At 34.0% G+C, this 18,775-nt stretch overlaps 1 protein-coding gene across 2 annotated transcripts in view; it reads right to left on the bottom strand.

Moving 5' to 3' along the window:
• The window catches only part of UBA6 (ubiquitin like modifier activating enzyme 6), a 91,437-nt gene continuing 72,662 nt past the window's right edge, over positions 1-18,775 (bottom strand). For both annotated transcript variants that reach the window (XM_043572571.1, XM_043572572.1), the window contains 13 exons: positions 18,435-18,524; positions 18,259-18,339; positions 17,371-17,499; positions 15,754-15,805; positions 15,602-15,665; positions 14,711-14,780; positions 14,110-14,181; positions 11,374-11,491; positions 9,749-9,942; positions 8,619-8,746; positions 5,498-5,585; positions 5,239-5,333; positions 1-2,201 (listed from right to left, as the gene is read on the bottom strand). In XM_043572571.1, coding sequence (XP_043428506.1) covers positions 2,066-2,201; positions 5,239-5,333; positions 5,498-5,585; positions 8,619-8,746; positions 9,749-9,942; positions 11,374-11,491; positions 14,110-14,181; positions 14,711-14,780; positions 15,602-15,665; positions 15,754-15,805; positions 17,371-17,499; positions 18,259-18,339; positions 18,435-18,524 — 1,317 coding nt within the window. In that variant the 3' untranslated portion in view covers positions 1-2,065. The remainder of the gene's footprint in view (positions 2,202-5,238; positions 5,334-5,497; positions 5,586-8,618; positions 8,747-9,748; positions 9,943-11,373; positions 11,492-14,109; positions 14,182-14,710; positions 14,781-15,601; positions 15,666-15,753; positions 15,806-17,370; positions 17,500-18,258; positions 18,340-18,434; positions 18,525-18,775) is intronic.

Here is an 18,775-nt window from a genome sequence, read left to right as displayed (position 1 = left end):
TACTGTCAAATATCTTAATTTATTTTTAATAAGTAAAAAATGACTCAGTGGTATCATACAAAATCAAATAATTTTTGCACCTGGTATTTTAATCACCCAAAGTGATCTCATGGTACAGATATAAAACAGATAATAGAAAAAAAAAAAACAAAAAACAAAACCCTGTCATTAACTTCACTGTGGTTTTCCCGCTTAGAACTAAATAGAAATTAATGGCAATAACCATTACCTACAGGGGGAAAAATGATGAAATGATTTCAGGTTTAATCATAAAATGAACTTAATCCTGTTGGTTTTGTTTGTATCTATTAAAGCACTAATTACTATAAATAAAAGCTGATAGCATGGTTCCAAATTTACTTCTGAAGAGATGTGGAGATTTAGATAAAATATAAGCATATCTATCATACAAAGGAAATTGAAGTGGGGAAGAGGCTTCTTACAGAAAAGTCCTTTTATTATTGCTAGCCTCAAGAATTCCAAGCCATAGAGCTCTGATGTTCCTGAATTCAACTTTAAGAAATTAATTTTAAACATTATACTTGAACAAAAATTACTTATTTCAAAGGTATCCATTTCCTTTAAACTCAACCTGTCCACTTATCCTTGCCTCCAATGCAGAATATACTTTTATTCATACAAACTTACCCTCCACTCCCAAATATGTTTTCCCAACTGGATGATACTTTTACAAAAGAATAAAGCAATACAGGTGGTTGACAAAGTAATTTCAACTATTTATAAATGAAATAAAAGGAAAGTTAAGTAGAGAGTATAAAAAGATACCAAAGAGGAGTAATACTGATGTGAATCTAGTCTTTAGTTTATCAAAGTACTTATTAATGGTCTGAACAGGAGATCAGAAGAGAAGCAGCTAGAGGGAAATGACTTCCTGTGGTTATAAAATGCCAACTGCTTTAGAATGCATGATAGCTTTAGAAATAAAAAAAACACTTGCTGTTTTTACCAAGTTTACAGCGAGAGTACATTTTATGTCATTTTAATGAAAGAATTTATAATGATTATCTGCAATATCTCCTATCAGAAAACAGAAAGATTCTATCAACAAAGACCTAAAAAAATAAATTCTTATCTTTGTCAACACCCTTTCTGGGAATGCAGAATAAAATATGTTTCCCTTTAAAATAAAATATTTTTTTCTGTCCATTAGGTTGTTGGAAGAAAAAAAAAAATCAAGACTCAACTAGTAATGATTTTTTTTTTTTAATTTCTAGTTTTCATCTACTTCTAAGGATACTCCCTTTACAAAACCTTTTAGTCTTCTATACTATGACAGTCAGGTTTAGAGTTCCAAATAAATAAAATAGCCACATTAGAAGGCATACTGAAGAATCAAAGGATTAGCTGCATTTATCTGTTCACATTTAATCCAAGTTAACATTTGTCATCCGACCTACTGCTCATGGGTTACAACACTGATGTTATCAACAAAGATCCTGATTTTTGCGAGACAGTGATATTAACAAACTCTGGTTAAATTAGCAGAGGTTCAGGACAGTAAACTGTACCTGTACAATTTAAAATGTCTACTCTTCATCCACTGCTACCATCTCTCCTCTTCCCACTGGTGTTAAACTCAAAGCCTAATTATGAGAGGTGCAGGGTGCCAAACACTATTTGTATGGAAAAACTGGGCTTCAAATAGTGCACAAAAAGAAACTCATAAAATAAGATTAAACTTCTTGGATATTTGCATTTGTTACTTTCAATTTCTTGATCTTTTATCTCTTCTGGTGATGTATACATACATTTTTTTCTTCTTCTCATCCAGAGGTTAACACACTAATTTTTTGTAAGCATTATAAAATAGCAGTCCAGTTCAAAATTGCTTGTGATCATATCCACATATGAAGCACTAGACAAGTATATATTATATTCCAAAATGCTTTACAATTCTTCACTGTAGTTTTCTACGATGTTTCCCTTAAATTAAGGCTTCATCAAAGAGAAATCCATAATACTAGGAGTTAATATTTTCATTCCTGAATTAAGTGCAATCTTTTCAAAATCAAGTAGTCCTGGAGTAAATTTAAGAGAACTTCTGTTAATCAGTGTCATGACTAAAGTAGTATCTCACTGGAGGTCCAGGCAAATCTTCATCTCCATCAGTGTCTGGAGCAAATGACACAGTAAGATCTACATATTTCTTTTCAGTAGAAGGTTTCACAAGTTTATGCATTCTAAGAAAAATAATCAAGGACAAATGATTTAGTAAATTCTATAAAATGAAGAGTGATTTGCTGTTTAATGTTGCCCAGAGAATCTGGACTTATGTCTAGACTTTACATTTATTTTTAAATCTAAGAATTCATCTGCTTTCATATATTATAATTTTTCTTTACTAAAAGCACTAAACTCAAGATATTCATCTACCTAACAGTGAATCAATTTGGAACACTGCTAGTACTGATAAAGAATAGGTACCATTTGTTACAAGACAAAACAAACAAAAAACCCCACACACAAAACCAAAATGTAAACAATGTTTTTAAAAATGAATTATCCTCCGGTGCCTGGGTGGCTCAGTCGGTTAAGCATCCGACTTCGGCTCAGGTCATGATCTCACTGTTTCCAAGTTTGAGCCCCGCATCGGGCTCTGTGCTAACAGCTCAGAGCCTGGAGCCTGCTTCAGATTCTGTGTCTCCCTCTCTTTCTAGCCCTCCCCTGCTCACACTCTGTCTCCCTCTCTCCCTCTCTCAAAAATAAATAAACATTAAGAAAAATGAATTATCCTCATACTCCCTTATAGAGTGTGGAGGCATCAAAAATTCTTCTCAAGCATTTCTATGTGAAAAGTAAAACACAAACTAGATTTAAATCTTCAAATACAAGCTAATCACAGTGAAAGACATTCTTAAGTTTTACCTTTGTCTTATATCCCATGTATATCCCATTCACTAAAAAAACTTTATTGCTATTGTCACTGATACTGTCTTAAATCAAATCATCATCTATATATCCTCAGATTACAGGATTAGCTTCGAGCCAGCTGTCTCCTACCTCCAATCTCTGCTGTTGCCAGAATCCTCTTAAAACGTAAATTTGATTTTACTCTCTTGCTTAATAATATACTTATACCATGTATCTATCTCACGCTAAACTCTCAACTATGTAATCTATTTAATCCTCAATAATAGTTCTTTCCATTTTACAAAGGTATTTTGTCCCATTTATACCTTTTCATTCTTACCATCTCATCCTTGAGTCAATCCAGAATACTGATTTCCCAAATAGATCATGCATACTTTTTATTAGCTGCATGCTTTTGCAAAAGCTATCACTTTTGCCTGATATCCTTTTTCAAAGGTAGTTCAAATGAAATCTAGCCTAAGGTGAAGTTTTAAGTAGTGCCTACAGTATTCTGTAAAAATCTTTATTATGCTGATTATTCAATTACATTTTAATGATTAACATGTCATTTTCTCACAGTAGAATGGGAATTCCCTGAGGGTACAGGCTACTTGATAAAGAGGTATAATGACAAAATATTAACAGGAGTAACATTTATGGAATAGTTCTTGGTTGCTATTACATTGCTAGTCTTTACTATTATTTCAATGTTTAATAGCTATAGGCACAATCATTTCCATTTATGGATCAAGAACTAAGTTTCAAAAAAGTTCAGTAAGCTCCTCAATGTGACAAAACAAGTAAGTAGCTGGGGATGGATGTGAACCCAGATCTTTCCAAAGCCAAGCTTATCTAGCCACTTGATAGGTACTTAGTACTTATCTGCTAAATGAAAACTGTAATAAAATGAAAAATAACATTCACAAAGTTTATCATGCTGGAGATGGCGAATACTGGCCAACTCTATAAAGCACTTACTGTGAATTATTTGCAGCAAATTTTAAATTCCACACATTCTACTCTCATCTAGGCAGCACACAGTAAATTCTATATTCACATATCCAAGAGATACTCAGGGATTCTAATGACAAAATAATATAAGGCAAAATAACCTTTCTCTATGTAATAGTGATTTTGTTTCTTAAAGTACAGATCATTAAGCCTGGATTATAATAACTAAAAAGTGATTAATCTTGTTAATTGGTGATTATAATTAAAACTGCATATAGGTTAAAGCACCTATCATGCAGATTCATTTATTCATATGACAAATATTTTTATGCTAATTTTTATTAAAAAACCAAACATTTTTAATTAAGGTATAATTCATATAACATTGCATTAGTTCCAGGTGTACAACACAATTGTTTGATATTTGAATATATTACAGAATGAATGACAAATATTTATTGCTGCCAGGCATTGTTGTAGGTCCCTGAGATACATCCACGACCAGATCAATTATAGAGTCCTGCATCTGTGAAGGACTAGAATTAGTGGGTAGGAGACAGAGAAGCATAAACATATTTAAATAGGGTTCAGGGAGGCCTCTTTGGAATAATTAGAGCAAAAGTCCCATGCAGGAGCATGACTGGACTATTCAAAAAAATAGCTGGAAGCTAGCACAACTGGAATATTGTCAGTGAGACAAGTAGGAATAAAACTTAGAGTGGTAATTGAGAAGCAGGGCCTTGCAGACCATTGCTGAGACTGGCCTTTTTTGTTCCCTCTGTTCCTTTAGGTCTCTGCTCAAATGCCACCGTATCTGGTGAGAATGTGACAGGCAGAGGGAATACACGAACTACTCAACATACCACAGCAACTTAACACTCCTTATTCTGCTTTATTTTCTTCACAGTGCTTATCACCATCTGATATACTTATCAAGAGGTTTGCATACTTTGTTATGCAAACTCAATTAGGGCATGGACTTCACTTTGCTCACTGCTGTATCCCTACTGCCCACAAAATACCTGGCACATAGCAGGCACTCTTCAAAAAAAATCTGTTGAGTGAATGAAAGTAACAATTTGGCATTTTTGTTTTATACTTCAGTCTCATAAGCCTGGTCATTAGGTGTTTCTACTTTTATGTGGTGTATTAACCAAATCGTGTTTCTAAGCTTATTAACTTATAAACTGAATCTGAACTACAAAAAATTCACAAGGATATGTGAATCCTATGAATCTCTCTTGAGAGGTAGCCTGTTGAGTTTGGTACATTTACTATCTTTATTACAGCCATTACACAGGAGTAAATCACATACTTTTTTCTCAACTTTGATAATCTCTATATTTGATTTTCCAGTGGGCATCCACCTTATGTTTTAATTGTTGTGAATCTTCTGGTATAATGGTCATTACTTACGTTAACTTCAATCTTTTTGCATGACCAGGCATTACAGGGACATAAAGCATTTTGACTCCCTGCACCACCATCGTTGGTTCAATTCCGTACTTCTCCTAAATGTGAAGAATACCCAAAAGAGAAACAATAAGAGCTATGTCCAAATATAAAATGCTGGGTGACAATGTTTTACAATCAGTAAAAGGACAGCAAACAAACTTCTGCTAAATATTATTCATGAAAACCTCCAACTAATGAACTAAGTAAATAAGTGTCTCACTTTGACTGCATTTATGAAATCCAAGAGGGTGAAGTCTTCTTTTCCATGTACAGTCCATCTGTCCCAAATTGTAAATGATATTCCATTTCTGTTGTAGAAAAATATTAAAAACAAAACATCTTAATTTTTTTCCCTTCAGTAATAATAAAAAAACCCAGAAGCCCATTATTTGTGATTTAGCTACATAATGATATAGGGGAAAAAGAAAAATACAACTTATCACCCCAAGACACCACACAAGGTAACCGCTTTTTTTTTAAAGTTTATTTATTTATTTTAAGGGGGTGGGGAGAGGAAGGGCAGAGACAGGGGAAGAGAGAATCCCATGCAGGCTCCACACTGTCAGTGCAGAGCCTGATGAGGGGCTTGAACTCACGAGTTGCCAGATCATGACCTGAGCTGAAATCAACAGTCAGATGCTTAACTGAGTCACCCAGGCGCCCTCAAGGTAACCACTGTTATCAGTACCTTGTTGATCCTTCCAGTGTCTCATAATGAATCTATGTGTCTTAGTGAAACCATTCTCTCTCTCTCTAAATGGGTGCATGGGTTTCCTGTGTGGATGTTCTAGTCTATCACTGTTTCAATCTTTGGCTATGATAAACAAGGCCAGAATAAATATCTTATAAATGTACTATTTGAGATGAGTGCAAATATATCTGTAAATTTGACATATAGCACATTTCCCTTACTATGGATTACACTATTTTATACTCTCATCGGTAATATATGAGGAGAGGGCTTTCACATTCTTGCCGAGATAGATGTTTTCAAATTTTTGGTTGTTGTTAATCTGAAAGTGAAAAATGGAGGTCCAGGGGAATTGTTCTGCTCTGTCACATAGTTTTTAGAACTAGATACTAAATCTCATGACATATTATTCAGACACCACAGTGGCTTCTAACTCACCTGAATTAGGAAAACATAGATGAAACAATAAGAAAGTACAATGCTAAATAATGTGGTAGATTAAATGTTGTGAGAGTTCTATGGCTAGTTTAGTCATAGATGCTTTGCATAAAGCAAAAGAATAAAATTGGACCACTATCTTACAACACACAAAAGTTAACTCAAGGATGACTGGCTGACTCAGTGTGGTAAAAGATGTGACTCTTGATCTCAGGATTGTAAGTCTGACCCCCATTAACTCAAAATGGATTAAATACCCGAATGTAAGACCTGCAACCATAAAACTCGAAAAAAACATAGTAGTTAGCTTCTTGCATCAGTCTTGGTGATAATATTTTGGATTTTATTACAAAAGCAAAAGCAGAGAAATGGGACTACATCAAACTAAAAATCTTCTGCACAGCAAAGAAAACCATCAACAAAATGAAAAGGCAATCTACTGAATGGAAACAAATATTTGCAAATGATGTATCTGATAAGGGGTGAATATCCAAAATACATAAAGAACCATACAACTCAATAGCAAAAAACCAAACTATCTGATAAAAAAATGGGTAGACCATCTGAATAGACACTTTCCCAAAAAAGACATACAGATGGCCAATAGGTACACGAAAAGGTGCTCAACACCACTAAGTATCAGGGAACTGCAAATCAAAAAAACTCATAATGAGGTATTATTTCACACCTGCTAGGAAGGCTAGTATCAAAGAGTTAAGAAATAACAAGTGTTGACAGGATGTGGAGAAAAAGAAACCCTTGTGCCCTGTTGGTGGGAATGCAAACTTGTGCAGCCACTCTGGAGAACAGTATGAAAGTTCCTCAAAATATTAAAAATAGAACTACCATATGATCCAGAAATTCAAACTTCTGGGTTTTTATACAAAAAAAAAAAAAATGAAAACAACTCCAAAACTTATCAGCACCTCCATGTTCACTAAAACAATATTCATAACAGCTAAGATATAGAAACAACTAAAGTCCATCAATGGGTGAATGGATAAAGAAAATGTGACACACACACAGGAATAGAATTCAGCCATAAAAAAAAAAATTGTGTCATTTGCAACAACATGGATAGATCTCGAGGACATTATGCTAAGTGAATAAGTCAGACAGAGAAAGACAAATACCTGTATGATCTTACTTATATGTGGAACCTTAAAAGAAAAACAAAACAAAACCCAAACTGAACTCATAGACAACATATTGGTAGTCGCTGGAGGTGGGGGATGAGCAAAATGGGCAAAGGGAGTCCAAAGGTACAAGCTTCCAGCTGTAAGATGAGTTAGTCATAGGTATGTAATGTACAGCATGGTGCTTACAGTTAACTATACTGTTTAGTTGAAAGTTGTTAGAAGTAGATCTTAAAAGACTGTATCACAAGGAAAACAAATTTGCTAAATACATATGGTGATGATGTTGACTAAACTTGTTGTGGTTTATTTATTTAGTGCGTGAGTGGTGGGGGAGAGGGGGAGAGAGGAAGGAGAGGAGAAAGAAGGAGGGAGGGGGGAGAGAGAGGGAGGGAGGGGGGAGAGAGGGAGGGAGGGGGGAGAGAGGGAGGGAGGGGGGAGAGAGGGAGGGAGGGAGAGAGAGAGAGGGAGAGGGAGAGGGAGAGGGAGAAGAAGAGAGAGAGGGAGAAGGCATATCTTAGGCAGGCTCTATGCTCAGTGAGAGCCGAAGGTGGGGCTCTGTCCCATGACCCTGGGATCATGAACTGAGCTAAAATCAAGAGTCAGATGCTCAACTCACTGAGCCACCCAGGTGCGCCTGTGGTCATTTCTTAATACATACAGGTGTCAAATCACTGTGTTGCACACTTGGAACTAATCTAATGCATGCCAATTTATGTCTCAATTGAAAAAAAAAAGAAATGCTTTATGAAGATGACATTTTGACTTTTTTGATTTTGTTTTTAAAGAGAGAGAGACAGAGAGCATGGGTGGGAGAGGGGCAGAGGAAGAGGGAGAGAGAATCTTAAGCAGGCTTCACTTGGGGCTTGATCTCACAACATGCTCTGAGCCAAAATCAAGAGTTGGACACTTAACTGACTGAGCCAACCAGGCACCCTACTGATCTAATCCTGAGGTGATGGCAAGGATTTAAATATATAGAAGAAAAGGGAGGAAAAACTATGACTTTTTCATTTTAGAAGGTAAAAATTTTATTTCATTCTAATTATGCAAGAGAAATAGACCTTCAAGCATACCTGATTTCAGTTCTTCTTACTTCAGATGTCTCTGTAAACACTATAATTGGAATGGCTAAGTTAAGGAAACAATTTTTGTAAGCTTCAAACGGATAGTCACCAGCTACTTTGATCATCTCCAATGCAACCTAGATAAAAGAAAGTGATCTGATTATATAAAGAGCCTAAAACTTTATGACTTCAAATGTATTTATTTAATTTTCCAATATTCCTCTCAAGCATTTTTCTGTAACGAGTAAAAGCAGCTACTGGACTGAAATAGCAAACTTCTTATAAATCTGTCTACTTTTATTCTTATACTTTCAAAATTTCAACTGTTCTATACATGGTGAACAAAATCATTAAAAAATTCACTTGATCATGTAATATTCCTATCATGGAAGACACTCAAACTCAAGAAATACACTAGTCTAAAGTCATTTAATAAAGGGGCAGATAATTATGTAGCTTCTAAGTATAACACTGTAGTACAGCATAATGACTAGGGCCACCCTAAAGATTCTGAATTATTAAGGAAAGATTAAATTTTAAGAAATCTGAATAACAGGAATTGCAGTTTTTTTAAGGCAAAGAACTGAACTCCAATATAATCAAAGAGCAACCATTAAAGCAGTTCATTTTATTCAAGAAAAAGAGTACCTGTTTCATATGGAGGATACAAGAATGACTAAAAGGATTATTGTAAGAAAAATTATACTGTTTTGACAAAAGGTAATTTTTTTGTTATTTTTGAGACAGAGAGCGAGAGAGAGACAGAGAGAGAGAGGAAGGGAGGGAGACACAGAATCCAAAGCAGGCCCCAGGCTCCACACTGTCAGCACAGAGCCTGACACGGGGCTTGATCTCATGAACTGTGAGATCATGACCTGAGCTGAAGTTGGATGTTTAACCGACTGAGCCACCTAGGTGCCCTGAAAAAGGTTAACTTTTATGTTAAAATGTTTGTATATCTGTTAACCTTCAAAATGTGGTCTAATGTATTTTTAGAAATATCTTGAAATTTAAAATTATAAGATCAATATATATCCCTTCTTCTCTAAGATCTGAGTGACTGGCTAGGGTGGTATAATGGAGAAGACAGGTTAAGAGGCAATGAAAAAGAAGCATTTCCATTCAAAGAATAAACTCACCAGGCCAGAAACAGCAGCAGTGGATGTTGCTATAGCAGGTATAATTTTACCAGCTATGCGCTTTGTTTTGAAACGGTCAGCTGGTTCAATGTTATACATTTTGGCACGAAGATTTGATGCAGCTGTGATGAAATCTATGTGTCCATTGTGATCATCATCTTTTTCAAATGAAAGCACCGCCATCTGAAGGTCACCTAATCATAACACCAGAAAAATAAAGTTTTGTAGTAACTTGTAAGGGTTTTTATTATTTATTTATTTTGAGAGAGAGCAAGTGAGCATGAGTGCAAGAGGTTCAGACACAGGGAGGGAGAGAATCCCAAGCAGGCTCCATGCTCACAGCATGGAGAGATCCCATGAGCCATGAGATTATGACCTGAGTCAAAACCAAAGTTGGATGTTAAACCGACTATACTACCCAGGCATCCCTTGTAAAGGTTTTATTAGGTAAAAAGAAATGTGGATTCACTACTCTTAAATATTCCTTCTTTATGTTTTTAAATGACTGAAAAACACAAGTAAGATCTAGGAAATTAAAGTTACTGAAGAATATGGAAATGATATGGTACATGGCTTTGATTATCACTAAACCAGAGAAGTTTCTATATTAAAAAAAACCTTTCTAAGAGACAGAAAATAAGAAAGCCATGTACCACATCTGCTGTTGTTTATGATTATAACAGTTAACATTGGGTACTATTCAAAAATTGATTCCATAAATATTACCCTGAAACATTTTGCCTCTGATAACTAAGAATAGGATTAGTTAATCCAATAAAAATATGTATCTGAAATATTTCTACATTAGTGGTTCTCAAAAATCATTCTATAGATAAGTGTAGTTTGATATGTTACGAAATGAGAAAGTAAGAAATGGAAGTAAGTTTTCTTCCAGAATTGTAATTACTAAATTAACACATCTATATTTTATTTGCAGGATAAATAGGTGGCTAGCCTAGGATGTTTGTTTTTCCCCTGAATTTTACTGTCTGTGCACAACAATCCTGAAAGTTTGGCAACTACTGATTTATATAAATAAAAGATGGTGAGCAGGTCTAAAATCCATGAGCGAATGACTGTTTTTAAGGAATAAAAGTTTGGTTTCCTTCTGTTTAAAACCATTTAGGTCAGATTGTATGTATTCCCTGTGTGTAACTATAAAGACTAAAAAGCCAAGAAGAAATCTGTCTATAGTTTTTATCCTAGTGACTTAACTGGGTCTAAGTGTTAGTCTATATAGAACTCCATGCTGACCGTGCAGAGCCTGCTTGGGATTCCCTCTGCCTCTCTCTCTGCCGTTCTCTCACTTGTGCACACATGCTATCTCTCAAAAATAAATAAACATTAAAAAAAGAATCACACAGTACAACCTCAAGGACTAAAACAATCAGAACAACGACAATAAAGCAGACTTACAATTCAGCAAATGAGGGTAGGGCAATGGTGAAAAAAATAATGAATTTAGTCACAGTTAAAGATCAACAGTGACTTTCATATGATCACGAATTCAATTATCATCGTTAATATTGTAGCTATTATTTAGTCCCATAAGCTTTTGGGTGTAGAGTTAGTGAAAATAAAAATTCTTTCCAGTCCAAACCATTTTTATAAAGATTTCCCCTTACTTGTGGTGGCTTTATTAGATGAAATAGCCTTCTCTAGCTGGAAAATAGCGTTCCTCTCATCTTCACTGCTAATAGGAACCTGCTCCGGTTTCCTTGCAGTCTCATCTGTTTGAACAACCTTTAAATACATGGACATACATTATCATTAATGTTATCATATCCTATATCTAAGTTTGATTACCAGATCTGTTTTACTAAACAGATCACACACAGAAGATATTCCCTCTGTATAGTTTAGTCACATTATTAATTATTATGGTCCAATGTATTTTACACCTTCTGTTAGTAAATAATATTATTTATGTATTTGTTTTACTATCTATCTGCTCACATTGACATGTAAACAGGGAACAGGGATCTTTATGTTGTTCACAGAGAGAACTTCAAAATATCCAATACAAATTTGGTAGTGTTAAAATATTTACTGAATAGCTTATAAGATCTGAGCTCATATGGATCCCTTTTAAAATTTCCCGGCAAAATAAAGTTAATATTAATCAACAGTCTGTGATTCTGACAAATCTACTTGAAACCAAATTACATAGCTCTAACTAGTGCAGAGCTGTTTTCTGTCTCTAAATAAATCATAAAATATATAAAATGGGCCTCTTTAAATATTTATTGATTGCTGACAAGAGGTTCTTTCCTAAAGAACATGTCTTCCTTCATATAGGTGCATGCTCAGAGCAGCACTTGCAAGTAATTTATCTTTAAGAAATTACTAATTAGACATTCCACAAGGGCAGTAAAGTTCGTATTTTCAAACTAAAAAACCATCTACATCATCACTAATTAAAAATACTATTTCTTTGTATTTTATACATTCAACTTGTGTTTTTACAGATTAAATATTATTGTAAGTATTTAGGAAATATTAAAGAGTTAAGGAGGCAGAAACTTTTATTTGTCAGAGTAACTAGTTGATATTTTTGGCATCTGTTAACTAGAAGTGCCAGACTCTGAAGTTTCAGTGTGAGTTGCTTCAAGAAGTTGTGAAAAGCTCATTAATTCATGTTAAAACTAAAACTGTATGTAGCTAAATTGCTCAGGACAATTTATTACACCAAAACTCTGGTATAGAAAGAAGCAACTGAAGCCACAAAATACTGCAGAGCTATTAACACCAGAAAAGTTACTGACACATAATTCTTTTGGCTTCTGTCTAGCAGCTCTGTCCACTAGGAATGAGGGCTAGGAACCTTCTTTTTGTTTAAAAAAATTTTTTTTTAATTTGAATATAGTTGACACAAAATGTTACATTACTTTCAGGTGTACAACATGGTGATTCAACTTCTCCATAAGTTATGCTGTGCTCACAAGTGTTGCTACCATCTGTTACAACAGAACGCTATTACAGTATTGTGGACTATCTTCCCTATGCTGTACCTTTTATTCCCTTGACTTATTAATTCCATAACCAGAAGCTTCTTTATATAGGAATTCTGTTTACCTCCCTGTTCTTTTATTCTTGATAAACTACAAGTTATGAACATTTCATTCAGCAAACCCATTTACTGTACAAAATCAAACAGCTGTAAGTTTTCCTTTTCTCTAAAATAAAAATGCAGACTAGAAGACTGCACACACCATTTCCTACTTGAATTTTATGGAGAGGAAATCATGATTCCCTATTTTCCAATATAGCTAGGGGGTAAGGGGAACAAAAGACTGTTTTGTGGATGATTTTTAGAGTGTATACAAAAAGTCATACAATGACTATGTGAAAAATACTTAGGCAACTAAATGCCTTTTTCCCCCAGCCACATTGAATGTAATACATTAAGTGGACTAACATTAAGTGCATCGTCAGCGCTGTTTCAAAATTCTACTCAAAATTCTCTGACTTTCCATCGCCCTGAACAATTATTTCACACCTTTTTTCCTCTGCTCAAACTTCCTTAAACTTCTTCTCCTTACCTGGAGCTATTAATTGTGCTTCTTATTTCAATTTAAAAAAAATAAACAATCTTTTTTTCCTCTTACACTCTAATTCCAATCCCTTTCAAATCCTGTCAGGGCTACTACAAAATATACCAGAATCCAGATTCTTATTGTAACTTACTTGTTACCGACTACTTCATCAAACCACTATCATCTTTTGCCTATATCCTCCTAATAGCTTTACATGTTTCCTTTCTCATGTACCATACAATCATTCTTAACACAACAGGCAGAGTCAGCCCTTTAAATATAAGCCAGATTGCGTCCTCTGCTTAAAATCTTCCACTGGCTTATCTCCTAATAAATCATGAAGTACTTATCATAACCCCAAGTATCTCTCATATCTGTCTACCAATCTTCTTGAATATTCTCTTTCAGAAAAATCCTGGCCTTCAAATCTTTTAAGGCCTTTCTCTGAACTTGTTCCTGCTTATGTGCATTATTCTTTCAACACGTAATAGCATGGCTCACTCTATCACTTCCTTCAGGTTTCTGCCCAAATGTTACCATATCACAGAGGCTTTCCCCTTTTATCCCACATAAAATGAAACCAGTTTCATCATCCTTTATTTCTTTTCCTTGTTTTATTTTTGGTTCTTAGCACTAAGTCCTATTGTAATATTATGTAATAGCATTTTTTTTTAACAGTCTGCCTCTGGTCCATTAGATGATATAACATCCATAACAGCAAGAATTTTGTTTTGTTTACTATGGGATTCTCCAGGTTGAGAATGGGACTTGACACTAGTAAAATTTCAATAACTATTTGCTGAGTGAATAAATTTCTAAACATACCTTGTTGGAAGGTTTGAATTCTTGAATCTTTACTTCAGAAAGAATATTCAAGAGGGCATCTGCTGATAAGTCCTGTTTTGTTAAAAAGTAATTTTATCAACAAACATTTTTAAAAATTCTGAATTCTAAAAAATTCTGGACTAATAAGGTCCTTTATCATACTAAAATATTTGAGTAATTTATCATCTGACTATTTAGACCACATCTATTTGTGACATTTACCTTTATTCTATAGAAATATCATCCATAAAGGCTGGGGGGGGCAGGGGTGGTATGGGTGAAAAATTACTTATTAGTCAACAAACCTGAAATCTTAGTTCTTTCCATTCATTTTAAAAAGGTAATTTTGGGACTGGTTGTATCAGACTGAGTGCTCTGAGGTCAGAGACTATCTCATCATTGTTTTATAAAGTTCCCTGTACAAAGTTATACTCAATAAATGTTGACTCAATAAAATAAATAAATAAATGGAATTCATACCTTTGGAAGCAGAAAAATATTTAAATGGTTCAAGATGAATGTAGGTGATGCAATTAGCTGCTAGGTCATCTAATTTTTACCTGGTTTTGTATCACTTGCTAGAGCTTGAAGGTTATCTTACCTCTTCTGTAAATGGAATGCAATAGACTGCAGCATACAGTTTTGCAGCATTCAGAAGAAAACTGAAGTGCCTTTTGAAATAAAAAATAAAGCAAAGTGTGAATGCACAGTTTTAAAGGTGTTTAATTCATCAAAAACTATAGTCTTTCGAAATGTTGAAGAAAATCATCACAGAACTTTTGTTACAGGAATATTTAAAAGTTAGGCAATGAAGTCCTGGTCTATACCAAAGCATTTCAGAAGCTATAAGAAACATTAGCTATTTATCCTCATAAGTAGTAATATTCAGGAGAGGAGGGGCAAAAAGTAGAAAAATTAGACTAGTGAAAGAAAATTCACTTTAATTCATAAAAAAATTAGAAATTTGGTTTTAAAGAGCATACATTAGGCTCAACTTAAGCAAGTGACTTTGGTAAAAACAAAAGTAAGTTTTACAGGAGAAGCAGTCAGGATAAGGTGACTAGAAGCCTAACATAAGCACCAGATGAGGAAATTAAATGGAGTTACTTGTTGAAAGGAAGGTTAACAGGCTCAATGTTTAACATATAACTTAAGTTTTTTAAAATTTGGCTTCATATAATAGGAAAACATTTGTTGTCATTTCTTGTTTTTTTTCTTATGGATAAAGTCAAAGAGGTAACACTTCGGATCCACTTTAGAGAAGATAAAAATAAAGAAGTTATTTTACCATGTAAATAAATAGATTCACGTATGTGGGGGAGAAGGGCTGTGGCTGGCTTTGTTGGCCAGACTAATGAGCTAACTCTTAGATTAACAGGATGCACTAATTTAACACTTAAAGAGCCTGAAGTTTCACTCTGCCATGTAAAACTATACTCAGTCAAGAAATTTACAACAAAGGATGCATATAAAGCTGGACATATATACTTACAAAGGTTCATTTAAATCAAATTTTATTGGAGATGGAGGCCTCTTTGGTGATTGCCAAAACAAACCTAAAACAAGACACAAATATTATTTTCATTGTATTTATCCAGTAATAAATTATATTAATTGTTCTTCTCAACACTTGGTTACACTTACTGCCATCTTTTAATCGTGTGTCTAGAGGAAAGCAGTGAAGAAGCTGAAGAGCCTAAAGAAAAAAAATCAATTAAAAAAATCATTACTTAACATTATCTGAGGTAAAAAAAAAAAAAAAAAAAAAATCTCAACACACAAAAAGATATACAGTGAAGTTTCCAGCCACTCTTATACTCCCTCTGTCCATTGTCTTGTCACGGCCCTCTATACCTGGAATAACTTCTATTGCTATTTTTTTTTTTTAATCAATACTTACAGTTTATTTTTTCTTTGCATCCACAACAAACATGAATATACATTACTCCTTTTTTTTTAAAATAGGTTTCATTACAAAGCCCATCTTGGGACTTGAACTCATGACTCTGACATCAAGACTTGAACAGAGATCAGGAGTCAGACGTTTAACTGACTGAGCTACCCAGGTACCTGTATTTTATACCTTTTTACACAAAAGGCGGCATATTTTACATACCATTATGCTCCTTTCAAAGAGCTAATCCTTAAAATAAAAATTAAACCGGTAAAAACATACAGCATTTTGTATTTAGGAATGATAAATGACATTTGAGATTTGCCTCAAAACCATCTGGGGAGGTATAAAGATGAAACAAGATTATCTACAAATTGATACAAAATTAACAAAATTTGTTAAACCTGGGTGACAGATTCATGAAGTTTACATTATACCTTTTTTTCTACTTTCTACAGTAGAATTTTTCCAGAAAAAAGCTTTAAAAAAGTACAAAAGATAATCAGGACTAAAAAGAGTTCGTCAGATTTTGAGACAAGAGGTCATTGATTATAATGGTAAAAATAATTTGAATAGGAGTGGGGAAAGAAGACACGTTAACTGGAAGAGGAAGTAGCAACACTAAGTATAAGACCCCTTTTCTAAGTAGCAAAGAAGGAAGGGAAAGGCAAGGATAAATGTAATCAAAAGACTTTTTTAAAAAAGATTACCTTACTTTATATTCTGACAGGTATGAGCCTGAAGACGGGGAGAGGCTCAGGAGAGAGGGCAGGACACATTCTAGCAAGTGCAAGTAATAGGGGATGGGAATAGCAGCTAATAGTGAGCATTTCTGGGCTAGGTTCTACTCAAAATGCTTCGCAGGTATTAACTCATTTGATCCTCACACTACCATATGAATTACACACCAATTTAATATCCCCATCTTACAAATGAGGAAAGAGACATCAAACAGACATAAAATGTGATTTTGAATATGGATGGGCAAGGCGAAATTCAACACAATTTCTGACTGAATCTATTTTCTCAATTTCTTGCTTTATTCTGAACAACAAACTTCTTTTAGACTACTAATAAAATGTATTCCTTACTTTCTAAAAGAACCTGTATCTGAAACCCAATATTGCACACAGAAGGATAAGGATCAGTTAAATGCAGAACTGACAAACCAATGGATGGAGTTTAAGTGTATTCTTTTAACACTCAAAGAGAAATCAGTTCTGTGCCCTGCACTTGTTTTCACTTACTATTTTTTGAAAAGATTCCTGAAAGAAAAAGTAGACATTTTGGTCCAGTGAAATTAATTTGGTAGCAATTAAATGAGCCAAGCTAATATCTCTTCTTAATGTTTTATAATGCATACTTACCTTATGGTTAAAATATTTTTCAAACTTTGATCTTGCTAATTCTACACATTGGGACCAGTTTCTAGGTCTTCTGCTAAGCAACTTAATAACTTGAAAACAGCCTTCTAAACTGTGTCCAGTTTGTATCTTCTAGAGAGAAAAAAAAAGCAAAATAAGTATATTTCCAAGTAAACACACACACACACACACACACACACACACACCCATTCCTGGGAAGTATTAGCCAAAGTTTGAAGTACCAGCTCATGTGATTTATGACTAATTTTTTCACTGTGAGCTCCTTGTCCCTGCTTTTTTCTTCTCCATCTTTCTCTCCTTTTTTGGAGGGGGAATGGGAAAAGACAGTACATGAAATTTCAACTGTAGAGTTTCTCATCTGACAAGTTATCCTTATGTCTTGCTAGTTATTAGTACTACATATGTACCTAACAAAAGAAGTGCTATGAATAATATTTTATACTAAAAAGTTGGTCTGTTTAGTGCAGGAATAAAGAAAAGTAAGAAAATACCTTTAAAGTCGCCCTCATCATAAGAGTATTAACACTACCATCCATTCACAAAATTTTCACTAGAATTCACGTTGGGTTTTTTTCAAACAGTTTAACAAGTTGTTTTATTACACAAAGCTATCATTTTTATGACATCTTTTTTAGGTTGAAGCATATGAATTGTTTTGTGGGTCAAACATGGTCAAATAATGGCAATTCCACATAGCTCATACAAACTACAAAAAGGTCATTTGTGACTTGCTAATGTCAAGATTCCTCACGCACTTACTCTGTACAATGATGTTTTTTAAAGAGGTGAAATAAACTATTTGTAGGCAATATGCAAATAAGATTACACTGAGACAGTGTTGAGATTATATTAAAATGTATTGATTTTTACCTGTAAGACTTCTTCTGCAGATGGATAGGTTTGCCAAAATTTGTTAAACAATGAAGGCTTATGGGAAAAGGAACTTTCAAACTTACATGTAAGGGAAAAAAAGAAAAAAAGTTAAAAATTGGATAATCTTCTATTCACTTCAAAGAAAAATTTCTTGAAAAAAAGATCTTTATTACCTTATCTCTTGCCCACTGTATAGTGTGTTCAATAGCAGCTGGAAATGACTTTAGAGTACAAAATGGTATTTCCTCTTCTGGGGGATCCCGCTAATTTATAAAGTATGACAACAGATAGTTAAGAAAGGCAACAACATTTTTTATTGATTAAATTTACTTGAGTATTTTAAGACCATTAAAATTTTTAAAAAAATAATAAAATGAATCCAACATTTTTATATCTTCTTTCTCCTAGGAAATAAGAGGAAAACTGGATTCTTTTGACACTTAATCATTTGTCGACAGCAACGTAACAAAAAACATGAATTCTATTATAACTTATTATCTGTGCACTTATTTGG

This window comes from Prionailurus bengalensis, chromosome B1 (assembly GCF_016509475.1).
Source record: "Prionailurus bengalensis isolate Pbe53 chromosome B1, Fcat_Pben_1.1_paternal_pri, whole genome shotgun sequence".
Classification (NCBI taxonomy): domain Eukaryota; kingdom Metazoa; phylum Chordata; class Mammalia; order Carnivora; family Felidae; genus Prionailurus; species Prionailurus bengalensis.
Note: the sequence above shows the minus strand (reverse complement) of the source record. Positions and strands in the feature narration are given on the sequence as shown.